Source organism: Neovison vison, chromosome 2 (assembly GCF_020171115.1).
Source record: "Neovison vison isolate M4711 chromosome 2, ASM_NN_V1, whole genome shotgun sequence".
In the NCBI taxonomy this organism is placed as follows: domain Eukaryota; kingdom Metazoa; phylum Chordata; class Mammalia; order Carnivora; family Mustelidae; genus Neogale; species Neogale vison.
In genome coordinates this window covers 674,200-701,119 of record NC_058092.1, presented here as the reverse complement: position 1 = coordinate 701,119, position 26,920 = coordinate 674,200, and the positions used below count along the sequence as shown (strand labels likewise).

General features: G+C 58.7%; 1 protein-coding gene across 12 annotated transcripts; it reads left to right on the top strand.

Annotated features, from left to right (window-relative positions):
- The first annotated feature begins 1,150 nt into the window (after positions 1 to 1,150).
- LOC122899344 (solute carrier family 35 member E2A) lies at positions 1,151 to 26,571 on the top strand. Of its 12 annotated transcripts, none has more exons than XM_044236935.1 (11): positions 1,151 to 1,226; positions 12,723 to 13,154; positions 13,445 to 13,509; positions 13,940 to 14,067; positions 16,207 to 16,327; positions 18,015 to 18,068; positions 18,778 to 18,850; positions 20,694 to 20,826; positions 20,915 to 21,323; positions 21,555 to 21,700; positions 23,580 to 23,894. In XM_044236935.1, exons 2-11 carry the CDS (start codon positions 12,833 to 12,835, stop codon positions 23,815 to 23,817), a joined length of 1,689 nt encoding a protein of 562 aa, XP_044092870.1. In that variant the 5' UTR covers positions 1,151 to 1,226; positions 12,723 to 12,832; the 3' UTR covers positions 23,818 to 23,894. The 12 variants fall into 12 exon arrangements, with proteins under 12 accessions (XP_044092870.1, XP_044092868.1, XP_044092874.1 ...); XM_044236933.1 differs by having other exon boundaries at positions 20,894 to 21,323; XM_044236934.1 differs by lacking the exon at positions 1,151 to 1,226 and adding an exon at positions 2,388 to 3,147 and having other exon boundaries at positions 20,894 to 21,323.
- Positions 26,572 to 26,920: the final 349 nt, after the last annotated feature.

Below are 26,920 nucleotides of genomic sequence, written 5' to 3'. Positions count from 1 at the left end.
GAGGGGACAGGACGCCCGCTCGGGAATGTGTCTGCGGAGCAAAGCGCTCTGCAGGCAGTGACTGGAGGCAGCGACTTGGAGGGCAACTGAGAGCTCCGGGGGCAGGAGGAAAAGTCCCCGGGGTCACACGACAGCACTTCAAAACTGTTTCCTCAGATGACACGTAAGATTTTGCTGTAAAAATGTTGAGTTTTGGGGGCGCCTGGGTGGCTCAGTGGGTTAAGCCTCTGCCTTCGGCTCAGGTCATGATCTCAGGGTCCTGGGATCGAGTCCCGCTTCGGGCTCTCTGCTCAGCGGGGAGCCTGCTTCCTCCTCTCTCTCTGCCTGCCTCTCCATCTACTTGTGATCTCTGTCTGTCAAATAAAGAAATAAAACCTTTAAAAAAATAAATACAATAAAAATGTTGAGTTTTTATAAATTTTCTCTTGAAACTGACTGTAAAGGACTCACAACCACAAAACCCAGGACCACTGGGAAGTCATCAGCATCTCGGCGCTTTGCGCAAGAAGGAAAAGTCTACCCTGCGAACTTCGTTCGGATGAAGTCGTCCTAAATAGTGAGGGATGAAGACGGCACCGTACACTCCCAATTTTGCCGCTTTCTTCCTGTTTTTCACCTGGGGACCAGCCCTGGGGACCTTCCCGGAGAAGCGCGGCCTGCGGGCACCGGACGCTAACGGGTCTGACGGAGAAAACGTGCTCGTTGCAAATCGCTGCAGAGAAGAGCGAGTGGGAACTGCACGACCCTGGTCTAGGAGCGGTCACTGGCCGCGGGCAGGGGCGCGGCGGGAGGGCCGACCGCGCCGGGGCGGGGCTGCAGGCGCGGCTCTGCGTCTCCGCGCGGCCTCGGGACCCGGTGTGTGGCGCTGCCAGGCCCCAGCCCCCCGGCAGGGCGCTCCCGCCGTCTCTCCCTCTACTGTCCCTTGAGATCAAAACCGCGGGAATGAGAGGCCGGAGCCGCCTCACACGAACGGGACCCGCCGGAGCACACCCGCGACCTCCCGGGGGCACCGTCGCCCGCAGCAGGCGCAGCTCCGGCGCGGCCGCAGGGATGCGCTAGTGCCGACAACTCGGACGAGCGGGGCCGCTGGCGTCGCCCGGCGCGTCACTTCCGGCGCGTCGCTTCCGGTCGGCTGCGAGCACTTCCGCCCGCGGCTCGGCCCGCGCCCCCCACCCCCGACCCGGCGGTCGCGTTGAGAGGGGCGGACGGACGATGGCCGCCCCACGGTGAGGCGCTGCCCGCCCGGCCTCCGCCCCACACGGGACGGAACGGTCTGCTCGGGGCTTCCCGGCGCACACGATGCGACCCCTCCTCCACCCCCGCCGCGCGCGGAGCCCTCGGGGCGTCGCAGCTCGCCCACCCGACCCCCAGGCCGCGTGCCGGCCGCGCCCTGGCCCGCAGCGCTCGGCCGCGTCTGTTTCCGCGGAGGCCGCTCTCTGCCGCCCGCCGCCCACCTTAAACGCCGCGCGCCCTTAAGGCCCCGACGTGGGGCGGGGTCGCCCGGGGTCGGAGTGGCGCCGCGCCCCCCGCCCGCGCAGCTCGGGGAGCTCGCCCCCTCGGCCCTCCCCGGAGTCGGGCGGCCGGTCTCCGAGCCTGGCTCGCGGGGAGGGCCCCGAGGCGACCCCGGCGGCGCGCGCGTCGGCGAAGCTCGCGGGCGGAGGCGCACGGAGACCCCGCGCCGGCTGTCGGCCCGCGGCCCTGCTGCGACCGGTGGGTGGAGAGGCCGCGGCGCGGGGGCAGGGGCTGCGGGCGAGCCCCAGGCCGGGTCCCCCGATCCCGCGGCGGAGTCGGGGCTGGGGCGCGCGACGCCGGGGCGCGGGGAGGCCGCTCTGGGCCCCGGCTGGCTTCCCGGGAAGCTGCCGTCCTTGATGCCACCCTCCGGGTCGTTTGTTTGCGGGAGGGCGGCCGGTACGCGGAACACGCGGAGGGAAAAGCGGCGAAGGGGGCCGCCGGGGGTCGCCTGTCGCGCCCCGGACCCGAGCCCGCCAGCCTGCGCCAGCCCCCGCCTACGGGAAGCCCCGGCCCACCCCGTGCCTTGGCGCTCGCGTCCTCCTCAGAGAGGCCCCCGGCCTTGGGGCCCGCAGCTCGGCCGGCGCTCCCCACCTCGCCGGGTCCGCCCTCCTCCGCGCGCCTGCGCCTCCCGCTCCCGCCCCGCCTCGCAGGTCCGAAGGCGCGGCCCCCGCGGGGCGCACCCGCGTCCGCCTTTCCTGGCTGCCGGGGCCCCGCGGGCTGGGGGGCCGCGCTGGGGGCGCGGGCCGTGTGCTCGGACCCGGGGCTCCTTGCGCTGTAACTGCCCGGGCGCAGGGCCCCGAGGCGGCCGAACCGGGTAACCGACGCCGCGTCCGCCTTGGGGCCTAAAGGTCGGGCCGCCCAGGATTGATGTCTCTCCCGCCTCGGGCTGTGGAGGACTCCGCTGTGCGGCGGCCGAGCTCCGGCCCAGGGCCGGTGCCCGCGGCCTGTCGGTTCGCTCGGGGCCTCAGAGGACTTCTCCCCCGGGTTTGCTGGGCCGCGTCCCCCGATTCCCTCGCAGTCCGCCCGCTTCAGCCCACCGCTGCCGGGAAAGGGAGAAAAAGCCGGTCCGGAGGCGGATTCTTTTGTTTGGTGGCCTTGTTCTCGGGGCTGGGGTTGGAGAGGAGCATTGAAAGCGGAATGAGAGTGTAGTGAACTGCGCGTAGAGAGGCGTGAAGAGTGGGGTAGAAAGGATTTGGGATGAAAGAAAGCCACTTTCAAGGTAATGAATTAGAAGCTGGAGAGAAACAAACCAAGACTTGACCGAACGTGGGACTCCGCCTCCCAGAATTGCCTGCAGCCCTAACCCGGTCTAGGTCCCTAACCCGGTCTAGGTTCCTCCCAGTCGTGGTTCCTCCCAGTCGTTCATTTCCATCAGAGCACTTGGTGCAGAGGTCTCAGAACTCTGCGACACTTAATCTATGACAAATGTTTTTTTTGTCTAAAGTTGTCAGACTACATTATGTCCCCCTGGTAACAGGCCAGCGTGTGACTCGTGCCTCCCTATTGGATACTCCAATAGGGCCCAGTGTCTCAGCATGAGAGACAAAGCTGTGCGTCTGCCCTGCTGTGCACAGACCTTCCGCCGGTTGTTTGTTCAGAAGACATTCCCAGAGACGGTCTACTGTGTAAAACTCTGTACGTCTTCTCTGAAACGCCCTGCTGACAGTTTGAACCAATCTAGATTTCTTTTTTTTTTTTAAAGATTTTATTTATTTATGTGACAGACAGAGATCACAAGCAGGCAGAGAGGCAGGCAGAGAGAGGGGAGGAAGCAGGCTCCCCGCTGAGCAGAGAGCCCGATGTGGGGCTCGATCCCAGGACCCTGAGATCATGACCTGAGCCGAAGGCAGCGGCTTAACCCACTGAGCCACCCAGGCGCCCCCCAATCTAGATTTCTGTACCCGGTGTTTGAGAACATCTTGAGTCGCTTGTCCTAGAACTGGGATTCTTTTTTTTTTTTTTTTAAGATTTTATTTATTTATTACTTTAGAGAGAGAGAGAGAGACAACATGAGAGTGGGGAGGGGCAGAGGGAGAAGCAGACTCCCCGCAGAGCAGGGAGCCTGATGCAAGACTCCATCCCAGGACTCCAAGATCATGACCCGAGCCAAAGGCAGTCACTCAACCAACTGAGCCATCCAGGCGCCCCTAGGACTGGGATTCTTTTTTTTTTTTTTTTTAAAGATTTTATTTATTTATATGGCAGAGAGAGATTACAAGTAGGCAGAGAGGCAGGCAGAGAGAGAGAGAGGAGGAAGCAGGCTCCCTGCTGAGCAGAGAGCCCGATGCGGGACTCGATCCCAGGACCCTGAGATCATGACCTGAGCCGAAGGCAGCGGCTTAACCCACTGAGCCACCCAGGCGCCCCTAGGACTGGGATTCTTAACCTCAGGCTGTGAGCCTTGGGATTTAGGATTCTGCAGAACTGGCTGGGGAAACATGGACATCTTTATTTTCATCAGCCTCCAGCTGAGCTGCTCTTCATGGTGACAGGAGCAGCACCCGTGGCTTTGTCTCCCTTTTGGAGCCTGGGCACCTTCCTGGCTGGCCCCTCGCCCCTGCTGCAGAGTCGAGCAGTGTCCTGACCCCTGTTTAGAAGTCATTATTAGGCGCTCAGACAAAGTTACGATGTGGCATGTTTGTTTCTTGTGGTGTCACCACATCTCGTTAGACCTGGTTTCCTTTTAGTCCTGCACATTCTGAGGTCAGCTCTGGGCCGGAGAGAAGAGCGGCTCCCTGGCCAGTGCAGACGGTTCATGAAGCACTCACTGTCGCTGGTCGGAGGCGGTTCCGGCTTAGTTCTCGTTCTTTGTGCTCTAGTCTGAAAGGGAGACGGTTCAGACCATTACCCAGCGGAGCCTTCGATAGCTCAGTTGGTAGAACGGAGGACTGTACCCCAGTGAGCTGGGGGAGCCGGTGCTCCGCCTTGTTTCCAGGCTGACTCAGAATGCCGTTGGCTCTCAAAGCCAGCTCTGGGTCAGATGAGGGTTGCTGACCGTCAGTGTCTGCAGGACAAGAATTGCTTCCCTCTGAAAGCTTGGATCACGTGGTCTACGTAGGAGGAACAGGCCTTGGGGATGGTGAGATGGAGTCCAGGAAGGCCTCTGTGACCCGGTAGTGAGTGTGACCTGAGCTCAGGACTTGCCGACCCGTGGCTGCCGTGGGTCATGCCCGGCAGTTGCTCGGGGCCTTCACTGCACCCTGGAGCAGGGGTTCTGTTCAGTCTGAACTGCAGGCTCACAGCTGATCATCAGGATTTCATTTGATCCGTGTTAAAAAGACCTTCCTGTCACTCACCTCCGATGGTGTGTTGCTGTGTGTTACCTGTTTTTACTGTTCGATGTGGCATCAGGTGAACATCCCCTGCCTGACATGTTGGTCCTCTTGTGGACAGACGGCTGGGTTTCTGCTGTGGACATTCTTAAAAGCGTCTTGTGCACACGGGCAAGGCTTTCTCTAGGGGAAGGTCTCCGGGACACAGTGATTCATGGGATCCTGAGGAAGGTGGCCGGATGGTGATTTTCTGATTCTGCCCTCCCTTTTACATCAGCTGTCGACTTTGTAAACAAGGGCTGTCTTCTCTTCCCCATTTATTGCCGTGGCTGTTCGGGTTTATCTTACTCAGTGGGTTTTGATCGTGTGCTGCCCCTACTCACTCACTCTCACGCTGCCCCTGGGTTCCTCCAGAGGGTGTTCGCGCGTGTGCTTCTGTGTCCTATAACCTGTCCTGCCAGTGTCTGAGCACTTGCCCTTCCTCTGGCCCAGCTAATGCCCGAGCCCTGAAATCGGCCGCTTCTCTGTGGGGGCTGGTTATTTCCGTGGAGAATGAGATTTAGGAAGAAGACCAGGACAGGGTGCTCACTGTGGCTGGGCTGTCACTGCCTCTGGGCCCTCAGTGGCCAGATGATGCAGCAGATGCAGAGATGCATGGACTGTGGACAGGTGTGCTATGTGTGGCTCCGCCTGTCCATACCCACGGGTGCCGATGCCCGACTCCTTCGTCGATCCCAGCAGCTCAGTCCGCCGCACTCTCCTCTGCTCTGCGTCCGTGCTGTGTCCGGAGGCACACTGAGGTCTCACTCCCAGTAGCCACAGAATTGTCACTGCTCAGTCCAGAACCCCCGAGCCATGAGTGCGTAACAAAGCCCACCATCTGAGTTCACTGTCGGGGTTCTGTCTCTCTAATCTGAGCACATACATTCTGCAAACCGTTCAGAAGGTACGTGGATGCGTTTTGTCTCCGCTCTTTAGTGCGACGATGTGCTTTATTTGATTCGTGGCTTGGTTCCCCTCTTTCTGTTTGTATCGCACTTCAGAGGTTTATTTTTGTTTTTTAAGCATGTGGGACATTAATGTAGTTCCAGAAGTCGTAGCTCTCTGAACAGGGGCGTTCGAGAACTGTGCTCCGTTCTCGTTTCCCTCTGCACGCTGTCTCCTCCGCCACCAGTGTCCCCCAGCTCGGGCTCGGGCTTCTCCCGCATCTCCTGTTGCTCAGCGTCAAGATTGGACTTGCTTGCTTGGTTGTCATCTCTGAATTTATTTATTTTTAGTCACTCAGAGTGGGGCTCAGACCCGTGACCCCACGACCGAGAGCCGCATGCTCCCCGCCAAACCAGCCTGGTACCCAGCTTTATCTCTTTAACTCGCCGGTCTTCCCCGCTTCTCTGCTGGATCTTTCCTTCTCATCATTTTTTCCATACCCGGGTTATGTCTGTCTCTTTAAGATTTTGATTTCTTATCTCTTTGCTGCATTCCAGATAATTTCCTCGGACATTTTTCTCGAATGCAGTAACTTCTTTCAGTTCTGTCATTTCTGTGTGACCCATCAACTGAGTTGTTTTGTATTCTGGATTTTTCAGTTTTCAGCTTGAGGAACTTGTAGACTGACAGAGGAAACCACCCTACCTGTACGCCGTTCCCTCAGCCCCCTCCCGTCCCCGTCCCCCACGGCCTCAGCGAGACCGGGGAAGCAGCCCGGGAGCGGCGCTCCGTCCGGACGTCCCGACAGAACCAGCAGCTCACGCAGGCCGCAGGCCTAAATGCCGCCGGTGGCCCTTCTCCGGCATGCAGTCCGATCTGCGCACGACCTGCACTCAGTGGCCGTGTCCCCGCGGTCTCCAGTCCTTGGCCTTTGTGCCTTGTGTACTTTGGTGTTTGTCTGACATGTTCCCTCGACTAGATTTGTGGTCACGTGTCCGCGGCACGACATCCACAGCCGTGCCACGTTCTTCCTAGTGCATCGGGTCAGGGCAAACAGGACGGCGCTCTGTATGGAGTATTTTCAACTTTGCTCGCTGGGTTGGGGTTAGTGTCCGCCAGTGTCTCAGGGTAAAGTCACTCCTCCCTTCCGTGGTGCGTTGGCCCCTGGGAGGGAGCGGTTTGGAGGCAAACACGGCCTTGTTACAGCGAGGCTGGGGGGGGGGGAGGGGTGTGGGGGGGTGTGGGGGGGTGACTCCTCTTAGAACATTTACCCCTGATGCTGTCTTGGGCGTGTCCTGTGGACCTGCCGCCCTTGGGCTCTGTCTGTCCCTCCCTGGAGCCACCAGGCAGGTGCTCCTCCCCCACTGGCCACCCTCTCCAGGTAACCTTGGATCTTTGACCCGTATCCATTGATCAGCTGCCAAGGTCTTCAAGCCTGAACTGAGCAGGATTTTCTCCAGAGCCTATTGCTTCTGCCACCAGCGCCTGTGGGTGTGGCTGGGCCCACCGGCCTCAGGCACCCCTGGCTGCTTTTTGGGGGGGTTCCTGTCCTGAGTTGGAGCTTCCTGGGAGCCTCTGGTGAGATTTAGCTTCTTCCCTGCCCTTGATCTCCATGGCCCCTTTTCTGGTGGCGTCTCCTGCTCACTGAGCGCTTCGTCTCTCTGCACCCCCCTTCCGGGGACCTACCTCCGCCTTCTCTGCCCTCCTTCCAGACACTTCCTCCAGCGTCTGACCTTGCTCTTCTCCTGGCTGCATTCTCTATCCAAGCCTCTCCTTGGGGCCCTGATTTCCATACTCAAGGTCTGTCCTTCACTTGTTGAATTCTCCAGAGAAGAATCATCTGGTCTCCTGTTGGAAGCGGGGAGGTGCTGCCTGGCCCGTCTGTGATCCTCAGTCACTGCTTTCGCTGTAGACAGAGGCCTGTTTCAGCCCCGAATCTGGGGCCCCCAGAGCTCCAGGAGGAGTCTGAGTGTGGTCACCCTCCTGGCCAAGCCCCTTCACCTTCTTCCTCTCTTGCTTCCCTCCCCCTCCTCTGTGGGTTTCTGTCTCCGAATAAAAGCACACGAACAGCTGGGAATCCAGGTGTGATTAGTGAGTCTTTGGACGTGAAGGGTCTGTGACGCCATAGCCTGCTCCGGGCCTGCTCTCATCTTTGGACGTGGTGTGGGAAGCACGCACACTTGCAGGTCTGCTGCCCCTCAGCCTGCTGCATATGAGGCCTGGGATCTCTCCGTCCCTGGGCCCGGCTGTCCCATTGCTTCACCGCCGAGCTGGGCGGGCTTTCTGGGGAGAGGCTGAGAAGAGCTCGCGCCGGAAGGAGTGTCTTGTGGCCTGAGCATTTGCCTTGGGATTCCGGGCGCCGTTCTGGACGTGGGGCAGGGAGCGCTGGTGTGTCGTCTGCTGGTTGGTGTGACGGGGCCTCCGGGTCTCCAGCCCCGGCCGCATTCCACCCCAGAAGCCTGGTGGCTGCCTCGGTGTGGGTGCAAGGAGGGGAAAGTGCACGGGACACAGCTCCTAGGCAGCCAGGGAGACCTGGTCACCAAGGGGCAGATGGTGAGTGAGGCGACCCGCGGTTACCAGGAGAGGCCCTCACGCTCTGAAGTCTGGTCGGGGCGGCTGCAGGGCGCTGGCGGGGGGCAGGCTAGTTCGGTCCCCTGGGAGGGGCCGCCCGCCCTGCCCTCCTTCCCCACCTTCCTCACTGGAAGCTGGTCTGGTGAACTCTGAATCCGTCAGAGAAAAGAAGGTTTGGCTCTAACCGAACGGGCTCTGGCCTAAGCAAGCATCGTTTGTGTAGGTGCTGGGGCTTGGGAACGTCAGCCGAGGCTCTGGGAGAACCGCTTTCTGGCGCACGGGGTTCTTCCGCATGCACAAATCTGAGCTTATAGAACAGTCTGGAAAACAGCACCATGCCTCCCTGCACACATGCTTGCACTTTGCTGCACCGTTTGGTTTTCCCCGGGCCCCATCCTTGCCGTGCCCCCCACCACATGAACTCTGGCCCGGGTTCCCTGGTCCCTGCTCTTTTCCAGAACTTTTTATATTTTTGTTTCGAGTCAGTATTGGATGTTTGGCATGTTTTGCCGCCTTGTAGGGAACCACATTGTCTACTGCTCTCCGTGCTTGGTGCCATCATTTCGGACCTCCAGCCCTTTTAAGATTGCCCTTTGGCTCTTGTGGCAAAGGCCTTGGTCCCGTGATGTGCCGGGATCGGTTTCTCCTTCAGGAGACGTTTAGGTTGTGTTTTGCTACTAACAAATGCTGGGACACCTGGGTGGCTTGGTCCGTCAAGTGTCCAGCTCTTGATTTCGGCGCAGGGCATAACCTTGGGGTCCTGGGGTCATTCTGCACTGGGGCTCCGTGCTCTGCGGGGAGCCTGCTTCTCCCGCCCCCCCGCCACTCCCCCTTCTCGTGCTTGTGCGTGCGCGCTCTCGGTTAAATCAGTAAGTTTTGTAAAAAATGCTACGTTGGGGCACCTGGGGGGCTCAGTGGGTTAAGCCCCTGCCTTCGGCTCAGGTCATGATCCCAGGGTCCTGGGATGGAGCCCCTCTGCTCAGCAGGGAGCCTGCTTCTCTCTCCCCCTGCCTGCCTCTCTGCCTTCTTGTGATCTCTCTCTGTCAAATAAAATCTTCTTTTAAAAAAATGCTGCGTTAACCCCCCATCTTCTGGCGACTTGTGTGAGCATCACACACGGGTCCCCCGGGACCACCTGTTGCTGCAGGCAGCCTCTGCCACACGCCCGTGGGTCTCTGCTTTTATCATTTCTTGTCACTCGCGGAGACAGTGGTTCGGTCTGTGTGTCCTGCTGTGTGTTTCCAGCCTGGGACTGTTAGTGACAGAACCGCGGGCTCCTCGGAGGGAGGGCCCTCCCACCCCCATGCTGGCTCTCTGCTTGGCCGCATTTGATCAGCCCAGAAGCTAGAAATCATTCTGGTGCTTAGGCTGCACCCGCAGTGTTCCGACCTCACTGGTCTGCGCAGAGACGGGCCGCTTTCTGTCAGCTCTGGGAGCTCGGGCGTGTGAGCGCGCAGCCGGCACGGAGGACCTCTGCTCGGGTGGGGGGGTCTGTTCGGGGTGCTTCCCATGGGACCCTCCAGGAGCAGAGCAGCCGGACATGGGGGCACCGAGGGCGGGTGGTCGGGGCAGTCAGCGGTGTGACTCTTCTGTGTTGTGGGCGCCCCCGACCAAGCAGTCCCTGCCAAGCACAGATGTGACAGAGCCCCGTGAAGAGACGCTCCCATAACATTCCTGGTGGCACGGCGGTGCGTTCACTGGCGTTCGGGCACGAGAGCGGGACCCTAGCTGTGTGGAACCACGTGTGTGGGCTCTCCTTGACTGAAAACCAACATCTTGTTGAAGGTCTTTATGTGGGAGCATGTGGGCCATCGAGTGGTGGTTTCCAGTTTCCTAAACCTCCGACCACAAGCAACGTGGCGCAGGGAGGATCTGGCCCCCAGAAGCGCCTGGTCCTGGGGCTTCTCGGGGGGACACGACATGGACTTTAGGAGAAGGAGAGTGAGTTTCTCTGGTGGAAGCCCAGTGGGAGGGGTGCTTGGCCTGGAAGGGGTCAGTCACCCGCCGCACACTCCTCGCCGTGTGTGTTGGTCCGTGGCTGTTGCCGGAGCCTCCGGGCCCTGCAAACAGCTGAGCTTTGCAATCAGCCGCCGCACCTGTGACCGGCACTGTGATGGGGCTTTTGGGGAGCAGGACCTGCTAGTGCTAGGGGCTTCGAACTTGGGATTTGGCCCTGACAGGGAGGCTTTCCTGAGAAGGCAGAGCCTACAGAGGTGGGGAGGGGCAAGGAGCCAGGGTCTGGGACCTGGGGACCCTTGGTGGGGGGTCGGATACTCTCTCTGGTCTTAGACTCCCTGCATCCGATCTGCACTTGCCACCAGCCCCTGGTTCCAAGCCGGAGTGGTGGGGGTGGCGGACCCCCCACATCCCCTCCCGCCTGCCCAGTCCTAGCTGCACAGAGCACCTCATCGCCCCGAATGAAACAGCGGGACTGGGCTGGGGAAGAGGAGCCTGCGCGGGCCACAGTCTCGGGGCCCTGAGTGGGGAAGGGCTCGTCCTTATGGGGGCATGGGAGCCTCCGGAAGGGCCAGGCACACCCCGTTGTGATCTGCAGTGCATTTGGGGTAGGGCGTAGCCACGGTTGGGATGCATGTGGGCAGCCAGGGTGCGACGCAGGGCTGTGGCGCGGAGCTGGTGGGGGACTGAGCCAGGAGTACCGGGGGCCAAGGCAAGGCGGAGGGAAGATGGCTAGAGTCCCTGATGTCGCCGGCGCCTGGGGGCGGGACCAAAGCCGGCTTCCGGGCGTGCGGAAATTCAGAGTCTTAAATTCGAGGAGCCCTTGAGCACTTGTCTGCAGAGGAGCAGGAGAGAAGTGGGGCGGGCAGCGTGTACGCCCACGGGAGGTCCTGCTGGGGGGCCGGGGTGCAGAAGAGAAGCGGCCAAGCCCCAGTGGTGCTGTGGCCGACTTAGCCCCCAGATGCCCCCTGCCGCCCACGCCAGGAGCCGGGGGTAAATTAGGATGGACGTCCTTCTAGATGTGTGACTGACACGAGGAAAGCCCAGGTGTCAGAAACTGAGGGAACAGGAAGTCTGGTGCGCAGCCCGTTTGAGGCTGGCTGGGGACGTGGGTCTGACGTCCCTGGGAAAGGAGGGGGGACCCTGGCCCTCCTGAGACAGGGCAGGCTGCTGTCACTGGGTCTTGGCTTAATGCAGGAACTTGGAGAACTTCCCTGCCCACCACCGGAGAAGCCAGGTCTGACTTAGCCTGTGATCTTAGGGGAGAGGATGGAGGCTCACCTGAGAGGCCGTGACCCTTGGTCTGAGTCCAGCAGGTGTGGGTTTGCTGTGCTGAGGGTTTGTCGAGAAAGTGGCATGAAATTGGTCCTGGGCCAGTGACCTCCTGGGGCATGTGGCAGAAGCAGACCCCAAACCCTCAGTCTGGGCCCAGGGTGCACAGGGCCCCGCAGGCTGGATCTGCTGGAGGTGACTGACGTGCACCACACACAACCCCAAGGCCAGAGCCCGGCGAGTAAGGCCCGGGTGTCGGCCGAGGTCTTGGGTACGGGGCCTTTAGAGAACCTGAGACAGAAGCCGTAAGAAGGGAGGAAGGAGCAAGACACGGGGTGCCTGGCCAGCTCCGTCGGAGATCCTGGGGTCGTGAGTTCGAGCCCCCTGTTGGGTGTCAAGTTTATTTAAAAAAAAATTTTTACATTAAGGGGCACCTGGGTGGCTCAGTGGGTTAAGCCGCTGCCTTCGGCTCAGGTCATGATCTCAGAGTCCTGGGATCAAGCCCCGCATCGGGCTCTCTGCTCAGCGGGGAGCCTGCTTCCTCCTCTCTCTCTGCCTGCCTCTGCCTACTTGTGATTTCTGTCTGTCAAATAAATAAATAAAACCTTTAACAAAAATATTTATGTTAAAAACAAGAACAAGATGCAGTGGGAAAAGCCGACCAATTCCAGGCAGAACCAGGTAGAACGTCTACAGTGAAAAGTAGAGGGCTTGTGACTTAAAACCCAGTGGGCAGATTAAAAAGCCAGTGTCTCTGGCAGGTCAGTCCTCCTGTGAAGAACAGCTGGGAAAGCGGGATAAAATACGAACCGTGAGGCAGGGCGTGCGGACGCAGCACGGAGACCTGCAGAGCGGGCTGGGGCCAAGGCCTGTCCTCGGGGACTTGGGCAGGTCCCAGATCAGGCAGGTGCAGAGCCCCTGAGATGGCTTCAGGAGGGTGGCAGCCTGGGTGGGGTCCTCCTGGGACCTTTGTGCGGACGGTGGGCACGTGGGGAAGGGCTGCTGGAACCTTTGGTCTTCAGCCCCTTGGGGAGGGGAGACAGGAGCTGTCGGGGCCCCGTCCCAGCAGCGCAGCGGACGGGCACATGGAGGTGGAAAGAAGGCTGGAATTCCATGTTTGAGTTTCCACACGTCCGCCGCTGGGTGGTTAGCACTTTTTAAGGACGTTATGTCCACAATCAATAATGCGGGTTCTTTTCCTTAACGTTTCAGCCCGCACTCTCTAGGGAGAGGCGAGTCGTGGTCCGCGCACTCTCCACCCTGCAGACCTCCGGCTGGGAGTCGGCCCGGCCTGTGCTGCCCGCAGTCCTGAGGAGACCAGCATGTCGGCTTCAGCAAAACCCCTGGCGCCCGCAGAGCCGGCCCCTGGCCCCGAGGACAAGCCCAGGGGGAAGCCGCTCCTTGCCTGGGGCTCTCTCTTGGGCCACCGCAGCGAGAAAATTGTTTTCACCAGGAGCGAGGGAGCCCCCGAGGAGAACGTGCTCTCCATCACCATCACCGAGACGACCGTCATCGAGTCCGAGCTGGGCGTGTGGAGCTCTCGGGCTCTGCTCTACCTCACGCTGTGGTTCTTCTTCAGCTTCTGTACCCTCTTCCTCAACAAGTACATCCTGTCCTTGCTGGAAGGGGAGCCCAGTATGCTAGGTAGCGCAGGTCCATGGCCTTCGGGGGGTACGGGCCAGGCCCCTGGAACCCGCAGTTGCTGCTGGGTCCGTGTGAGAGGCACACGGAAGAGCCCAGCGCCTGGGGCGGGGGGCGCGGGGGGCGCGGGGCGCGGGCTGGGGGCCGTGTCTGGCTCGCAGAGCAGCGCACCCTGTGCGCCTGCGTGCCGGGAAGGGAGGCGAGTCTGTTCTGTCCCCTCAGGTGCCGTGCAGATGCTGTCAACCACATTCATCGGCTGCATTAAAATCTTTGTTCCTTGCTGTTTGTATCAGCACAAAACCCGGCTTTCTTACCCACCCAATTTCATCATGATCATGCTGTTTGTGGGTCTCATGAGGTAAGGGATCTGGCGTTTTGGTTGAGTGCTGCGGAGAATGTCTTGGCTGTCACCGGGAGTGGGAGGCTGGCCGACGGACGCTGTAGTCCCGTGATCACAGGCGTGTGTTCAGGGCAAAGTTTATGTGGTCCAGGGCTGTCTAGATTTTAGGACGACAAATGTATTGGTTTTGTGGATCTGAATGCAAACAGATTCCTTTTGGAACTGCCATGGATCTAACTTAAGAATGGTTTCAGAGCGACCCCCCTCCTCTCCCTGGGCCTGCTACTCAACGTGCGGAGCACGCCTCGCTGTTGGGGCCGCGGGGCCCCTCGCTGCAGCGCCAGACCCAAGTCTTCAGGGGGGAGGCAGGCAGGGCGGGGAGCGGAGAGGAGCAGAGCAGCTACAGACGGCCTCCTCTATCACGGTGACACTTCGGGCTTATTTTCAGGTTCGCGACAGTGGTTTTGGGTCTGGTCAGCCTGAAAAATGTGGCAGTTTCATTTGCGGAAACAGTGAAGAGCTCTGCTCCCATTTTCACTGTGATCATGTCCCGGATGATCCTTGGGGAGTACACGGGTGAGTAGCCTCCTGGCACCCCTCCCCACCTGCCTCTGCCCCCTTCCCCAGCCGCAGCCGGGCGCTGAGGCTCGCCTCTGCGAGGTGGACGTCTTGACTTCTGTCGTAGAACATCTCTGAGCAGCGACAGTGCCCCAGGCACTCGCTCCAGCAAGTGCTTCTTTGCCTCAGCGGAGTGCAAGGCTGTTTGGATATGCAGAGGCCTCGTGGCTGGTGGGTACATAGAAGCTGGTGGGAGAGAAGGAAGAAGCCAGTAAGGGAGGAGTCACTCGTCCCAGAAGGTGAGATGGCCTTCTGTGTCACGCAAGGGACTGCCTGGTGACAGGCACCTGCTGGTGCGTCCGGCAGTCTTGGCCAGGCTGGCCGCCTGCTGTGTCCTTCCTGAGCTCCTCTGACTGCCTCCTGCTCGTCCCTGCTTTGTAGCTGCCTGGCTCTGTCTTCCACAAGGGCCAAAAAGCTGATGTATGACAAATCTCCAGCCTTCAGGGACCGCAGACTTTCCAAGTACACATCACACACACGGCGCTGCTCTTCCCACCGGCCTTTGAAAACGGCCCATCCAGCATCGCTCCATGGAAACCAGCAGGGAGCGGAAGAAGCGTGTCCTGCGCAGCCTCTCATCTGAAGCCAGGGCTGATCCACGTGGAGATGCAGATACACGCTGGCTTTGGTTAAGAAAAGGATAAGATCTCGAGGCGGCCGGCGGAGGGGGAGTACAGAGCTGGACCCTCGCAGATGTGCGTCCAGACACACCCGTGTGAAGTGGGGCTGACGGTCTGATCAGTGCACAGCAGCCCCTCGAAATCACAAGCCTCCAGAAACCAACGAAGCGGGCTGCACGGCGGGGGCGGGGGGCTGCTCAGCTGCACAAACTTGACTTCAGTGACTTGAAAACAGCAGGGTTTGGTGTCCAGCTGTGGTGGCTCTAAGCTCTTTTGTTGAGAACAGTGCGAACGTTTGGAAGAAACTTAGCAAAGAGAATCTGTTGGGGAGAGTGACTGAGGGGCCAGGGCTCCAGAGCTGAGGGTCACCCGCAAAAGGGACCCCGATGTGTGACTCCCTTCCCGCCGCGGCATCTGCTGATTCTCGAGCAGTGGCTGGGACTTGGGGCAGAGCGGCCTGTGGGCTTCAAGCCTGAGGGCAAGTGGGGCTTGCCTGGGGGGGTACCCCAGGAAAGCCCTGGGCTCTCCCCTGAGACATGCCCACGCCCGTGGATGCCTCCCAACAGCAGATCAAGTCCTTCTAAGGGCAAGAGGGTGCCGGTGGCCTCACATTCTCCGGGCTTTCACACGTACAGTCTGTCACGCAGCAGAGCTTTCTGGGCAGACTGGAGGCCAAGACCGTATGCTGGAAAACCGAGAGGGTGCTGGCAGGCCGGATCCCTTCCTCCAGCTGTCAGCCTGGCAGCCGCGTGGGCCTGGGGCTGCTCCTGGGTGTCTGGGGGCTCCCTAGTGACAGGAGCCTGGACAGCATGGTCCTGTGCTGGGAGGTGGCCGTCGTCCTCCGAGGTCCGCGGGGCCCTCTTCTACGGAAGACTTCTTCCCTCGTCGACTGGATTTCAGAGTAAACAAAACGGGATCCGGCGTTGAAGCAGCATGAGGCCCAGCGCCCGGTTTCCAGAGCGAATGTGCTTTTCCGTTCTGCCCAACGGACTGCCTTCAGCTCCGCCTCAAGTTTGTTCCTAGGGCTCCAGAGCAAAGCCGGAGCCGAGAGAGGCTGCCTCCTTCCATGTGCCGCACCTGACGGGAGACCCCTGCGCCGGGGCGTGCAGCAGCCTCCGCCCCGGCCCCCCGTGTGGACGGACTGGTCCGGAGACCGCTCGTTCTCAAGGGAGAGTTTGGGCGACGGCCGTGCCTGGCAGGGCGGGGCTTCGGGGCGCGGGGCCCCAGCCTCGTGCGTCTGGCCTGCGGGCCTGCAGACGTGCCTCACGGAGAACAGCCTCGTGAGGTTCCCGGCCTGGGAGAGGGCGGTGGGCTGGGAGCAGGCATGGACGTGGATGTTGTTTCTCTCCAGTGTAAAGAATCATTAATTGCTGGTTTTTTAACACAAGTGGAAGTTAGCAGCTTTCGTGGCGCCCAGCGAAGATTTTCAGCGGGGGGACTGACGCGGCCTCCCTTCTGTGTATTTTGCCCTTTCCAGGCTTGCTGGTCAACCTCTCCCTCATCCCCATCATGGGGGGCCTGGCACTGTGCACGGCCACGGAGATAAGCTTCAACGTCCTGGGGTTTTCAGCCGCGTTGTCCACCAACATCATGGACTGGTGAGTCCAGGGCACGTGGTGTGGTCGGGGTCATGACGTGCAGGTTCAGATTAACTCAGAGTCACATCCCATAATTCACACTGGACACACCTGACGCCGGCTTTTCCGAAACACCAAATAGTGTGTGTCCCAGTAAGGCAGCCTTTTCTCAGAAAACAAGCCAGAGTTGGACAGCGCGTGGCCTCGGTCCGGAGAACAGTCCTTGCAAGGAGCTCGCGCGCCACAGCGTCCCGTGGCTTCAAACGTCCGTCCGCGCTCAGCCCAGCAAAGGGGAAGAGGCCGTCTTGCGGCTGGAACAAAGGGGCAGTTTCTGGTCCGTGTCCGGGGTGTCACTAGGAACGGGGCAGCCCCAGTCAGGTGCCGAAGGGATAGTACTGCCTGGGAGTTTTCTTGTCCTACAGCAAGAGGGGCAGGCACTGGGTTGCAGACTTGTCTTTAGATCAGTGAGCGCGGCCGCCCTGCCGGGCGGTGCTGCAGACCGGGCTGCCATGCCGAGTCTACGCTAGGCCTCCGCTAGCCCTGCTCTTGGAGAAGTCCTGACTGGCACCAGGTCTGTCCTGCTTCTGGGAAGGCGGAGAGAGCCACACAGGAGTTTATTGTTGCCATACCTGTTGAAGTCAGACAGGCTCACCCTGAGGTTTCCGGTGCTGGGCCAAGTAGACGTTTAAAAGTCACTTGTAATTTCATTTCTGACATTTAGATGTATTTCCTTCTGGCTTTTTCCCTCTACGTTTGTAGCTCCTAGAAATCCAATACAGCCTCATTGTGCATTCGGTCTGGGTCTGGCTCCGCTCCCTCGGTGTGGTCCTGTGAGCGTCGCGTGCTGGCCCCGGGGCTCTCAGAAGCCTGGGCCCCATAACCGCCTCTGGGTGCGGCACCAAACACCTGCGGATTAATGCCTCTTTGGATGTGCAGGGAGGGCCTCCTCACACGAGGCTGCGTTGAAGTGTCTGACATCATCAGGGTGAATTCCAGCAGCGACACAGAGCCCGTGAACATGGACAAGGGCCCTTGACCCACACTGCCGGTTTCCCAGACAGTTGTTCTGGTTTCTAGTTCTGTAGCCAGAGCTTTGGTCTTACCTTGTCCTCAACTAAGTTTTTGCATCAAAACCAGATGAAACCAGCCGCTGCTTCTGGGACCCAGAGGGTCGCGTCCCCGGTAGATGTAATAAGCCCCTTGGTTCCTGGGCAAGCTGGGCACTGTTTCCTCTTCTCCTCTGGTGGGTCTATTCCATTCCGGAGTTTTGTGCATTATTTTTCCACTGGCGTCTTCGAGAGTTCAGACCGTTGTCCGCTCCCTCCCACACAGTCCGTCCCGGGGGCCTGGCCCACGGCAGGTACTGATGTATGGGAACTCGAGGTCCAGGGTGGGGTTTCATACGCACTTAGAGCACGGACTTTGGGCTCCTCTGACCCCTAAGAGCTGGGGACCCTCAGGCACACTGCTTAATCTCTGAGTGCCTCAGTTTACCCTTCTGTAAAAGGGGCTGGTCATGCCCCCCACCCCCAGTGAAGCAATGCCCAGGAACCCCCCAGCGTGGGCCTGGCTCCTGGTGCTTGGGCGGGGGCTGTCCCCGAGGGGCCACCATCATTGTCACCGCTTAGGAAGGTGCAGATGCTGAGTCCTCTGAGGTCCACGCTGACTCCTGGCATCTCCTGATAATCTCTTCTTTCCTCTATTCTAGTTTGCAGAATGTTTTTTCAAAAAAGCTCCTCAGTGGGGACAAATACAGGTTCTCGTAAGTATGACTCGCCTGTGAAACTCCCAGTTTTGTAGGCCCGAGAGGACTTCTTGCCCATTTGAATTGAGGGTCCCCTACAGACCTGATGCTTTTCCCACGTGGGCTAACGTGGCTTTTTTTAATTTTATTTTATTTATTTACTTATTTATTTTTAAGATTTTATTTATTTATTTGACAGAGAGAGATCACAAGTAGGCAGAGAAGAGGGAAGCAGGCTCCCCACTGAGCAGAGACCCCCGACGCGGGACTCGATCCCAGGACCCCGAGATCATGACCCGAGCCGAAAGCAGTGGCCCAACCCACTGAGCCACCCAGGCGCCCCTAACGTGGCTTTTAAAAGTACTTTATGGAGGGGCGCCTGGCCGGCCCAATCTGAAGAGCAGGCGACCCTTGATCTCAGGATGTGTATTCGAGCCCTGTTTTGGGTGTAGAGATTACTTAAAAAAGTAAATAAACCGTAACAAATAAGTAAATAAATAAACCTGCTTTGTGGAAACTTGGAAGAAAAACCCCTCCTGTTTCTAGCTGCCCCCGGGGCACCTGAAGGGCCTGCTGGCTCCCGGCTGCGGCTGTGAATGCTCCCAGACCCTCCCCATCAGGCCGCACAGCACAGACTCTAGTCCAAGGGCGTCGGGAGCTGCTGCGGGCCGCGGGGCCTGGCCTCCGCCGTGCTGGGGGAGCGTCAGGCACCTCTCTCGCCCCGCAGGGCCGCAGAGCTCCAGTTCTACAGCAGCGCCGCGGCCGTGGCCATGCTGGTCCCCGCCTGGGTCTTCTTCATGGTGAGTCTCAGGATGCCGCTGCGTGCTTGCCTGCGCCTTCGCGTCTCCATGGTGACGGCTGGGGGGTTACCTAACTGTCCCGGGGGCGGGGCTGGAGGCTGGCTGCTTGCCCCGTCACTCACAAGGGGTCAGGGGTCGTTGCTGTGCCCTTGAGAAGCCAAAGCTCAGAGGCATCAGACGCTGGCTTGCGCCCGTCAGGGCCAACCTGAGGCTGCGGAAGTGTCCTGAAGTCTTAGCGTGAGGGTTTTAGGCCTGTTTTATTATTGGTTTAAAGTAACAGGTGCCCACTTAGAGCAAACAACAGGACAGGAGTAGATAAAGCAGAGAGACGGTCTGTCTCCTGATCACCCCTGGACCCACTCCTGCAAACCCCTTTTCCAGCCCTGTCTCCATGGCTGGGATCGTACTCGGGTAGACACACGTGTGGTATGATTCTAACAGTCTTAGGAAGCTGTGTGTCCATGTCCATGCAGACCTTTTTTTAAAAAAAATTTTATTTATTTGACAGAGAGAGATCACAAGTACGGAGAGAGGCAGGCAGAGAGAGAGGGAAGCAGGCTCCCCGCTGAGCAGAGAGCCCGATGCGGGGCTCGATCCCAGGACCCTGAGACCATGACCTGAGCCGAAGGCAGAGGCTTAACCCACTGAGCCACCCAGGCGCCCCCCACTTTTTTTTTTTTTGAACACAAATGGAACTGGGCTCTTCTGTCCTATGCTTGTGCTCCGGGGTGTGGCTGTGCCTGATCTGTCACAGCCCCTTGAACAGAAATCTGACTGCTTGGCACATTTCACACGAACAGCGAGTTTCACTTGTCGTGTCTTTAGCAGACAAGAGTGTTTCTCTAGGATACTTTCTTGGAATTGAAATGGTTGATTGAGGGCGCCTGGGTGGCTCAGTTGGTTGAGCGACTTCCTTCAGCTTAGGTCATGATCCCTGACTTCCCAGATCGAGTCCTGCCTCGGGCTCCCAGCTCCTTGGGGAGTCGGCTTCTCCTTCTGACCTTCTCCTCTCTCATGCTCTCTCTCACTCATTCCCTCTCAAATAGATAAATAAAATCTTTTTTTTAAAATTTTATTTATTTATCAGAGAGAGAGGGAGAGCGAGCGAGCACAGGCAGACAGAGAGGCAGGCAGAGGCAGAGGGAGAAGCAGGCTCCCCGCCGAGCAAGGAGCCCGATGTGGGACTCGATCCCAGGACGCTGGGATCATGACCCGAGCCGAAGGCAGCTGCTTAACCAACTGAGCCACCCAGGCGTCCTGATAAATAAAATCTTTAAAAAAAAAAAGAAAGAAAGAAATGGTTGATGGAAAGATGTACATATCTAAAAATATTTTTATTGTGGTAAAACATACATAAGCATAAAATTGACCATTCTAACCATTTAACGTATACGTCAGATAAGTTCACGTGGTGCAGCCGTCACCGTCCGTGTGCAGACTTTCATTATCTGGGACTGAAACCCCGTCCCCATGAAACAGGAACTCCCCGCTTGCCCCACTGGGGGAGCAAAGCTTTACCTCTCCCTGCTTGCTAGGGCCTCCGGCTGGGCGACGCCAGGGCACGAGCCCACAGACTGATTTAACGTGAGCTTTACGGGACACGGGAGCCTCACGAGGAGACCAAAGGAGGGGCGAGTGGGTGTGCGCGCACTCCAGGCCGAGCAGGGGGAGGTGACTGCAGGGGAGCGGCTGTTTGTGGGGCGGAGGCCGCGCGTCCGCCTGGCTCTCGGTCTCTGGCGAGGAGCTGCTTTCCTCCTACGGCGCGCACGGCCTCCACGTGGCCTGTCTCCTTCTCCGGGACGGGAAGGGAGCTCAGGCTCTGTGTGCTCCTGCTGTTTTTAAGGGTCTTCAGCCCAAAATAATCCTGGTGCCCGAGTGGCACAGTTGTGTTCTGAGCTCCTTCCTCCCTCCCCCAGCCGGTGGCACCCGCCCTGTCCTTTTTGTCTGTGCAGATCTGACGACCCTAGGTCTCTCATGTAAGTGGAATCCTATGGGGTCTGTCCTTTGGGGACTGGCTTATGTTGCTAGGCGTGGTGTCCTCAGGGCCCTTCCGTGCTCTGGCAGGTGCCTAACCTCCTCCTCCTCTGGGCTGAGTCGTCGGAGTCCGTTTGTCCGTCCGTCCCCACACAGATGGATGCCTAGTCGCTGCCTCATTGCGGCATTGGCGGACAGTCCTGCTGCGAACCTGGGCGTGCACGTGACGATTCCAGACCCGGCTCCCGGTTCCTCGGGCGGGCGCCCAGACGTGGGGTTGCCGTTCTCGCAGGAGCTGTCTGTTGAACCTTCTGAGGACTTTCCTGCGGTGGCTACACCATTTTACTTTCCCGCCGGCAGCGCGCAAGGCCTCCAGCTGCCCCTCCCCCGCTGCGCGTGTCCTTTCCACGTTCTGTTATCGATGGTCACCATGCTCGCGCACGTGACGCGGTCTCCCCTGCCGTGTGCCCCGGTGCTGTGGGTTTGCGTTTCCCGGACGGTCAGTGATGCTGCGCGCGCTCTCCTGGGCTTCTTGGCCACGCGCGTGCGGGTGCCGTTCAGAAGGTTGGTGGGGCTGTTTGGGTGCCGCGCGAGAAGGCTGTTTGCAGACCACTGCTCGGCCTCAGCTTGTGGGCCCAGGAGACTGGGTACCCGTGACCCCAGGCCTCCCCGAGGTGCTCTGCGAAGGGAAGGCAGCGGCGGCAGACCGCTGCTTCTGTTCTGACCGCAGGACCTGCCGCTGATCGGCCGGAGCGGGAGGAGCTTCAGTTACAGCCGGGACGTGGTGCTGCTGCTGCTGACGGACGGCGCCCTCTTCCACCTGCAGAGCGTCACGGCCTACGCCCTCATGGGCCAGATCTCCCCGGTGACGTTCAGGTGAGCACAGGAGTCCCGAGAGACAAAGCGTGCGTCCGGGTCTTTTGCAGAGGAGCGGACTTTAAGCCCAGGGATTGCACGAACCGTCTCTGTGCTCTTCAGATGTGAAGGGAGGGCCGTAGCCAGCGTTGTGACCACCAGGCCGTGCCGTTCAGAGCTGTTTGACCGACGGCGAGGCCCAGGACATCAGTCTGTAGGGAGCCCCCCCTGGAAACTGGAGCAGATTGAGTGTTTCTCTGTCTGGATCAGTGTGTCAGTGGCACTGCCTGTGAGGCCAGAATGTTCTGCTCCTGGGCTGTCCAGTGGGGGCCATGGGCACCTCACATGGGGTGAATGCAGTAAGGAACAGAATTCTTCTCTTCTTTTACAGTTTTATTTATTTAGTTAGTTATTTGAAAGAGAGAGCATATGCAGGGAGAGCGTCAGAGGGAGAAGCAGGCCCTACGGAGCAGGGAGCCCAGTGTGGGGCTCAGTGCCAGGACCCTGGGATCGTGACCTGAGCCAAAGGCAGAAGCGTAACCCACTGAGCCACCCGGGCACCCCCCAAGAGATGAATTCTTAATTTCATCTAATTTTAAGCAATTTTAATTTGAATAGCCACATGTAGCCATAGGCTCCCATGTTGGAGGCACAACTCTGGAAACAGAGACGAGCCAGAGGCCTTGCCGGCTTCTCTTCCCTTCTGTAACTTAAAGAGTTGAATAAAAGCACCATTTCAAGATTAGAGAGTTTTCAGTAACAAGCAGAAAAGCACGAGCTCATGCTCCTAGCAAGCCTCGAAATCCACGTTCTGAGCTTTGGCCACGTGTCGTGCAAGTCAGTGGCCCTTTTTTTTAAACTTCTGAACAGGCAGCAGAGACGTGGAACAGCCAGGCCTCTGTCTCTCTGGGGTTCCCTGGGGCGGCTGCCGCCCCTCCCTGCTCAGGTTGCTCTGGCCCAGGGCGGCGGCCGTGCAGGGCACCAGCTGCACGCCCTGCCCGTGACACAGGCGGCCCTCCCCCTTCCTGGCTCCTGACGGGGGACGGCCAGCCCCAGTCGGTCGGGACTTTTACATTCTGAGGCCCGGAGTGGTCACTGTCTCTGTCACACATTTTGGTATCCCTTTGGGGCCAGGAATTATTTCCAAATACCCCTGAAACTTTGTTTTTTCGTGATTCTGAACAATGGTTCAAAAAGGGCAAAAGCAGAAAACCAATTCTTTTTAAAGAAAATAGCTTTTTGGTGTGTGTCTTATTCATATCGTAAGAGCAATACTTAATTCATCATTGGAAGTTTGGAAAAGACAGAAAAGTAACAGCCAGGTTTATTGCCAAGGGGAAGGAGGAGTTCTCTGTTGCGTCAGGTTCCCCCATTGGCAGGGATTCCAGCCAAGGTCTGGGGACAGGTGCCTGAATATCAAGGATGGGTAGAGATGATGTACTTGGGCCATGACCATCCAAAATGCTAGAGTAAAGCCCACGAAGCCCAAGATCCCCAGACACAAGTGCTGTGAGCATGTCAGCGTCTTTCACGTTAACTGCGTTTCTGCGGGTCCCAGCCTTGCTCACACCAGAGACAGAGTCCCCGAGGGCCTTTCTGGGGCAGCTCCTGCTCCTCTCTGCCCGGTCTGCAGAGCTCTCCTGCCCTTCAGCAGAACGCTGAGCTGTTTAGGGGAAAATGCCATAATGTCTGTGATTTACTTAAAAATATTTCAGTCCCAGAACAGGCTGAAGCAAATAAAGCAAAATGTCAGTTTAGTCTACAGGACGGGAGTATGGCCGTTCGTCGTAACCCGTCCCTGCTTCTCTGTTGGACACCTTTGCTAGTGAAAGTGAGGAGGGGGAGCCCCTGGGCTGTGCGGGCGGCGGCCCAGCCCGGGCTGAAACCTCTGCCGTTGCAGCGTGGCCAGCACCGTGAAGCACGCCTCGACCACGTGGCTCAGCGTCATCGTCTTCGGCAACAGTGTCACCAGCCTGTCGGCGACCGGCACAGCGCTAGTGACGGCCGGCGTCCTGCTCTACAACAAAGCCAGGCAGCACCAGCAGGAGGCCATGCGGAGCCTGGCTGCGGCCGCCAGCCGGACACCAGAGGACGACACGGAGCCGCTGACCCCCAAGGACCCCCGGCCACACCACTGAGCTGTGGAAGCCCCGACGGGTGCCCGGGGCCCCGAGGTGCTGCCCACCGCTGCGGTCCTCCTCACTGGCGCGGACACCCAGCCCCTCAGGTCAGTAGGTGCCGCCTTCCCTGCTCCTTTCTTGAGTTCTCCGTGAAAACCACCGGGAACTTGCACATGGGTCCCAGATGCCAGCTTCCTGGGGCAGAGACCAGAGCCAGCAGCGGAGCCACGGCCATGTAATGTGAAAAACCCCGACCTGCTGACCCCGTGATGAGCGCATGAGAGGTCCTGGGACCCGCAGCAGCCTCTGCAGGCCTCACCGGTACGCAGGTCCGGCTACAGTGAGGCCAGGCCCCGGCGCCTTGGCGGGGGGACGGCCACAGGTGCCAACATGTGCCACTCCCACTGCTTGGTGCCAGCTCCGTGTCCCCGGGCCTGCACATGTCCTTCTGCCATCTGGGGGACTGCCGTGCTGAGACAGAAGGCCCAGGTGCCACTGCCTGGGCCAGAGGCCACAGCAGCCAGGTGACCACTAGGAGAGAGGGGAAGGGGCACAGAAGAGGGCAGGCCATTGGCCCTTGCCTTCCTGCCCTTCCACCCAAGGCGTCCTGTGCACCCCAGAGCTGTCAGCAGCCGGTACCACTTAGGGAAAGGCCACTTATGGAAGGGAAGGTGCCCCACCCCTTTCAGGGTCTCTGTTGCACTAGGCCCCGGACCTCCTGAGGGTCCCGACTCTCACCGGTGACTGTCCTTCATTCAGGGACCCCCGATGTGATGACAGTGGCTGCCGGTTACAGAGGTGGAGGACAGACAGGCGTCTGTGGTGTTTAGCTCAGGACAAGGACATACGGACATTCCCTTTTGTTTTCTGGGCCCCTGTGTGTAACCCAGGCTGTTCTGAAGGGTTCCCTAGAGGTACTCCTGCCATCACCCCGCTGGCCGGGCCGCGTCATACCTTGTCTCTTGGACAAGGATGCTGAGGGTTTCCCTCATGAACGAGGGAGTAGGGGGTGCTGGGAAGAACATTTGGTGTGTTCACAGTTTTTGTCACCCTGCATTTACAATGACAGTGGAGTTTTTAAAGAAGGAAACAGGTGGCCAGGGACAAGTGGCTTCTGGAAGGTGTGCTGTGTGACCGTTAACACACTGAACCCACAGGCTGGCTTGGCTTGGCTCTCGCCTCCCAGAGCAGACGGACCACCACGCTGGGCATCTGAGCCCTTTGCAAGGTTCGGGCTCCAGGCCTCTGCTCCTCCTCTCACATCCTGGTGGCATTCCGATCGGGGCTCCGCCCGCTGCCAGCCAGGCTTTAAGACCTCTCCGTGGCACCACGCTCACACACTGGGGCGCGTCACCTGCGGCGGCAACATGGCCGCCTGAGACCGGCCTGCCGTGACCGAGTGAAGAAGCCGACAGGAGGGCCTTGGGCGCGAACAGCCACTCGTCTGATTCCCCCTCCCTGTTGTTCAGTCCTTGGCATCCACCATCTCTTCACTGGTTTTCCGGTTGGCGTCTCAGCTGGGAAAATGAAAACAGGCCCTCCTAAAGGTCAAATCTCTTGGAAACAAAGAGCAATAATTCTGTCTCATTAACTTCTGCCTACTTGAAGCAGCGTGCCATAATGACGGCTTAAAGCAGGGCCTTTAAAACTACAGCCTTTTTTCAATGCCCACATTTTCCACCAAAAATGAACAAACAAAACAAGAAACTACAACCTTTTCATGAAGCTGACTTCCTGTGCCCAGCGGACAGGCAGGTGTGTGCTGGCCTGCGTGCCGAGCTCACCTGCACTGTGAAGGCGTTTATCATGAGACTTGGCCCCATTTCTATCCCCTTCCCTCGCCGCTTCCCCCACAAACAACACTGAGGAGGACCCGTTGGAGGTGACTGGGGCGGCAGGATGTGCTGGGTCTGGGAGGACCAGAGTGAAGGCACGGCTTGCACAGCATCGTGCCTCCCCCTCTCAAGAATGTGGCCGCCGTGACGAGCTGCCGACGGGATAGGAGCAGAGGACACATCTGCGGTCACCTTGTTGCAAGATGATTTCATGCTGCCTTCCTCACGGATGTCGTCATCACAGGGGTCTTCGGAGTGTGGCCAGACGGGCAGCGCCTGCTTCTGAGCTCGTAAGGGACCAAGCGCCCTGCATGTCACCTGTGCCCTGTCTCCTCTCACAAGTGGCTGTCTGCAGATGCGATTTTCCAAAATCATAAACAAAATGAAGATTTTCCTGAATTATTAGCAAATGAGGTCATTTCCAGCAAAGCTGCTTCTGAGACATTTCCTCAGAACACAAGTGTGGCCGGCACTGTGCCGGCCTGGGGCTTACGTTCCTTCTTCCCGTGTCTGGTCTCCGTCCAGGACAGCCCAGCCAGGAGACAAAACCCATGGCCTGTGTTGGCCATGTGTGGAATGAATGTACAGACATGATGTTTTTTTTATTAACTCTGTGTAGTAGTGTTTCTAGTATGTTCTCACTGAGCCATCCCAGACGTGCTTGTATCCACGTTGACGCTGGGTGTCACCACTTCCTTGGGTCACTTCCTCCCGTGTCCATGGTTGTCTGTGCCTTTGCAAAGAAACACTTCAAACAGGTGTCAGGTCAGGTCATTTGCTTACCTACATTGATACTTAGAGATGTATGTCTGGCTTTCAAGGAAGCTTCCACTGAAGGTTCTAAAAAGCTTTTTTTTTTTTTTTTTTTTTAAATTCCAGTAGTCATAATTTCCTGTGTATCAGCATTAAAATAATCTGCCCTGGAAAGCTGAGAATATTCTTGCACAATCCAAAATGTGTCTTTAATTTAAGAAAAACACACATGGTGAATCAGAGACAGCCCCACGCAGCTCAGAGAACATCCGCCGCGCTGGAAATGCTTTTCCCAGAACCAGTGGGTTCTGCCTGTGAGCGGCCCCTTGGATGGGCCGGTAGGGCTGACACATGCACCACGTGGCGTTTTACATCTGGCTGGTGGTGTGCTTTCCCAAGGCCTCAAGTGTTTTTATGGTTTCCCTCGGTTGGAAAAACTAAACAAGGAGTTCATGCACATGGGGTTCTTTTCTTCTGCCTGTGACCAGTGTACTGAGGGCTTCATTCTTTCACAAAGTCCGTACGTGCTCTGG

Coding starts and splice junctions, on each gene's coding strand:
- LOC122899344 (XM_044236933.1), top strand. CDS start 12,833: ATGTCGGCTTCAGCAAAACCCCTGGCGCCCGCAGAGCCGGCCCCTGGC. Junction 18,069..18,777: donor GGGGACAAATACAGGTTCTC/GTAAGTATGACT, acceptor CTCGCCCCGCAG/GGCCGCAGAGCTCCAGTTCT. Junction 20,827..20,893: donor GACGACCCTAGGTCTCTCAT/GTAAGTGGAATC, acceptor TGGTGTCCTCAG/GGCCCTTCCGTGCTCTGGCA.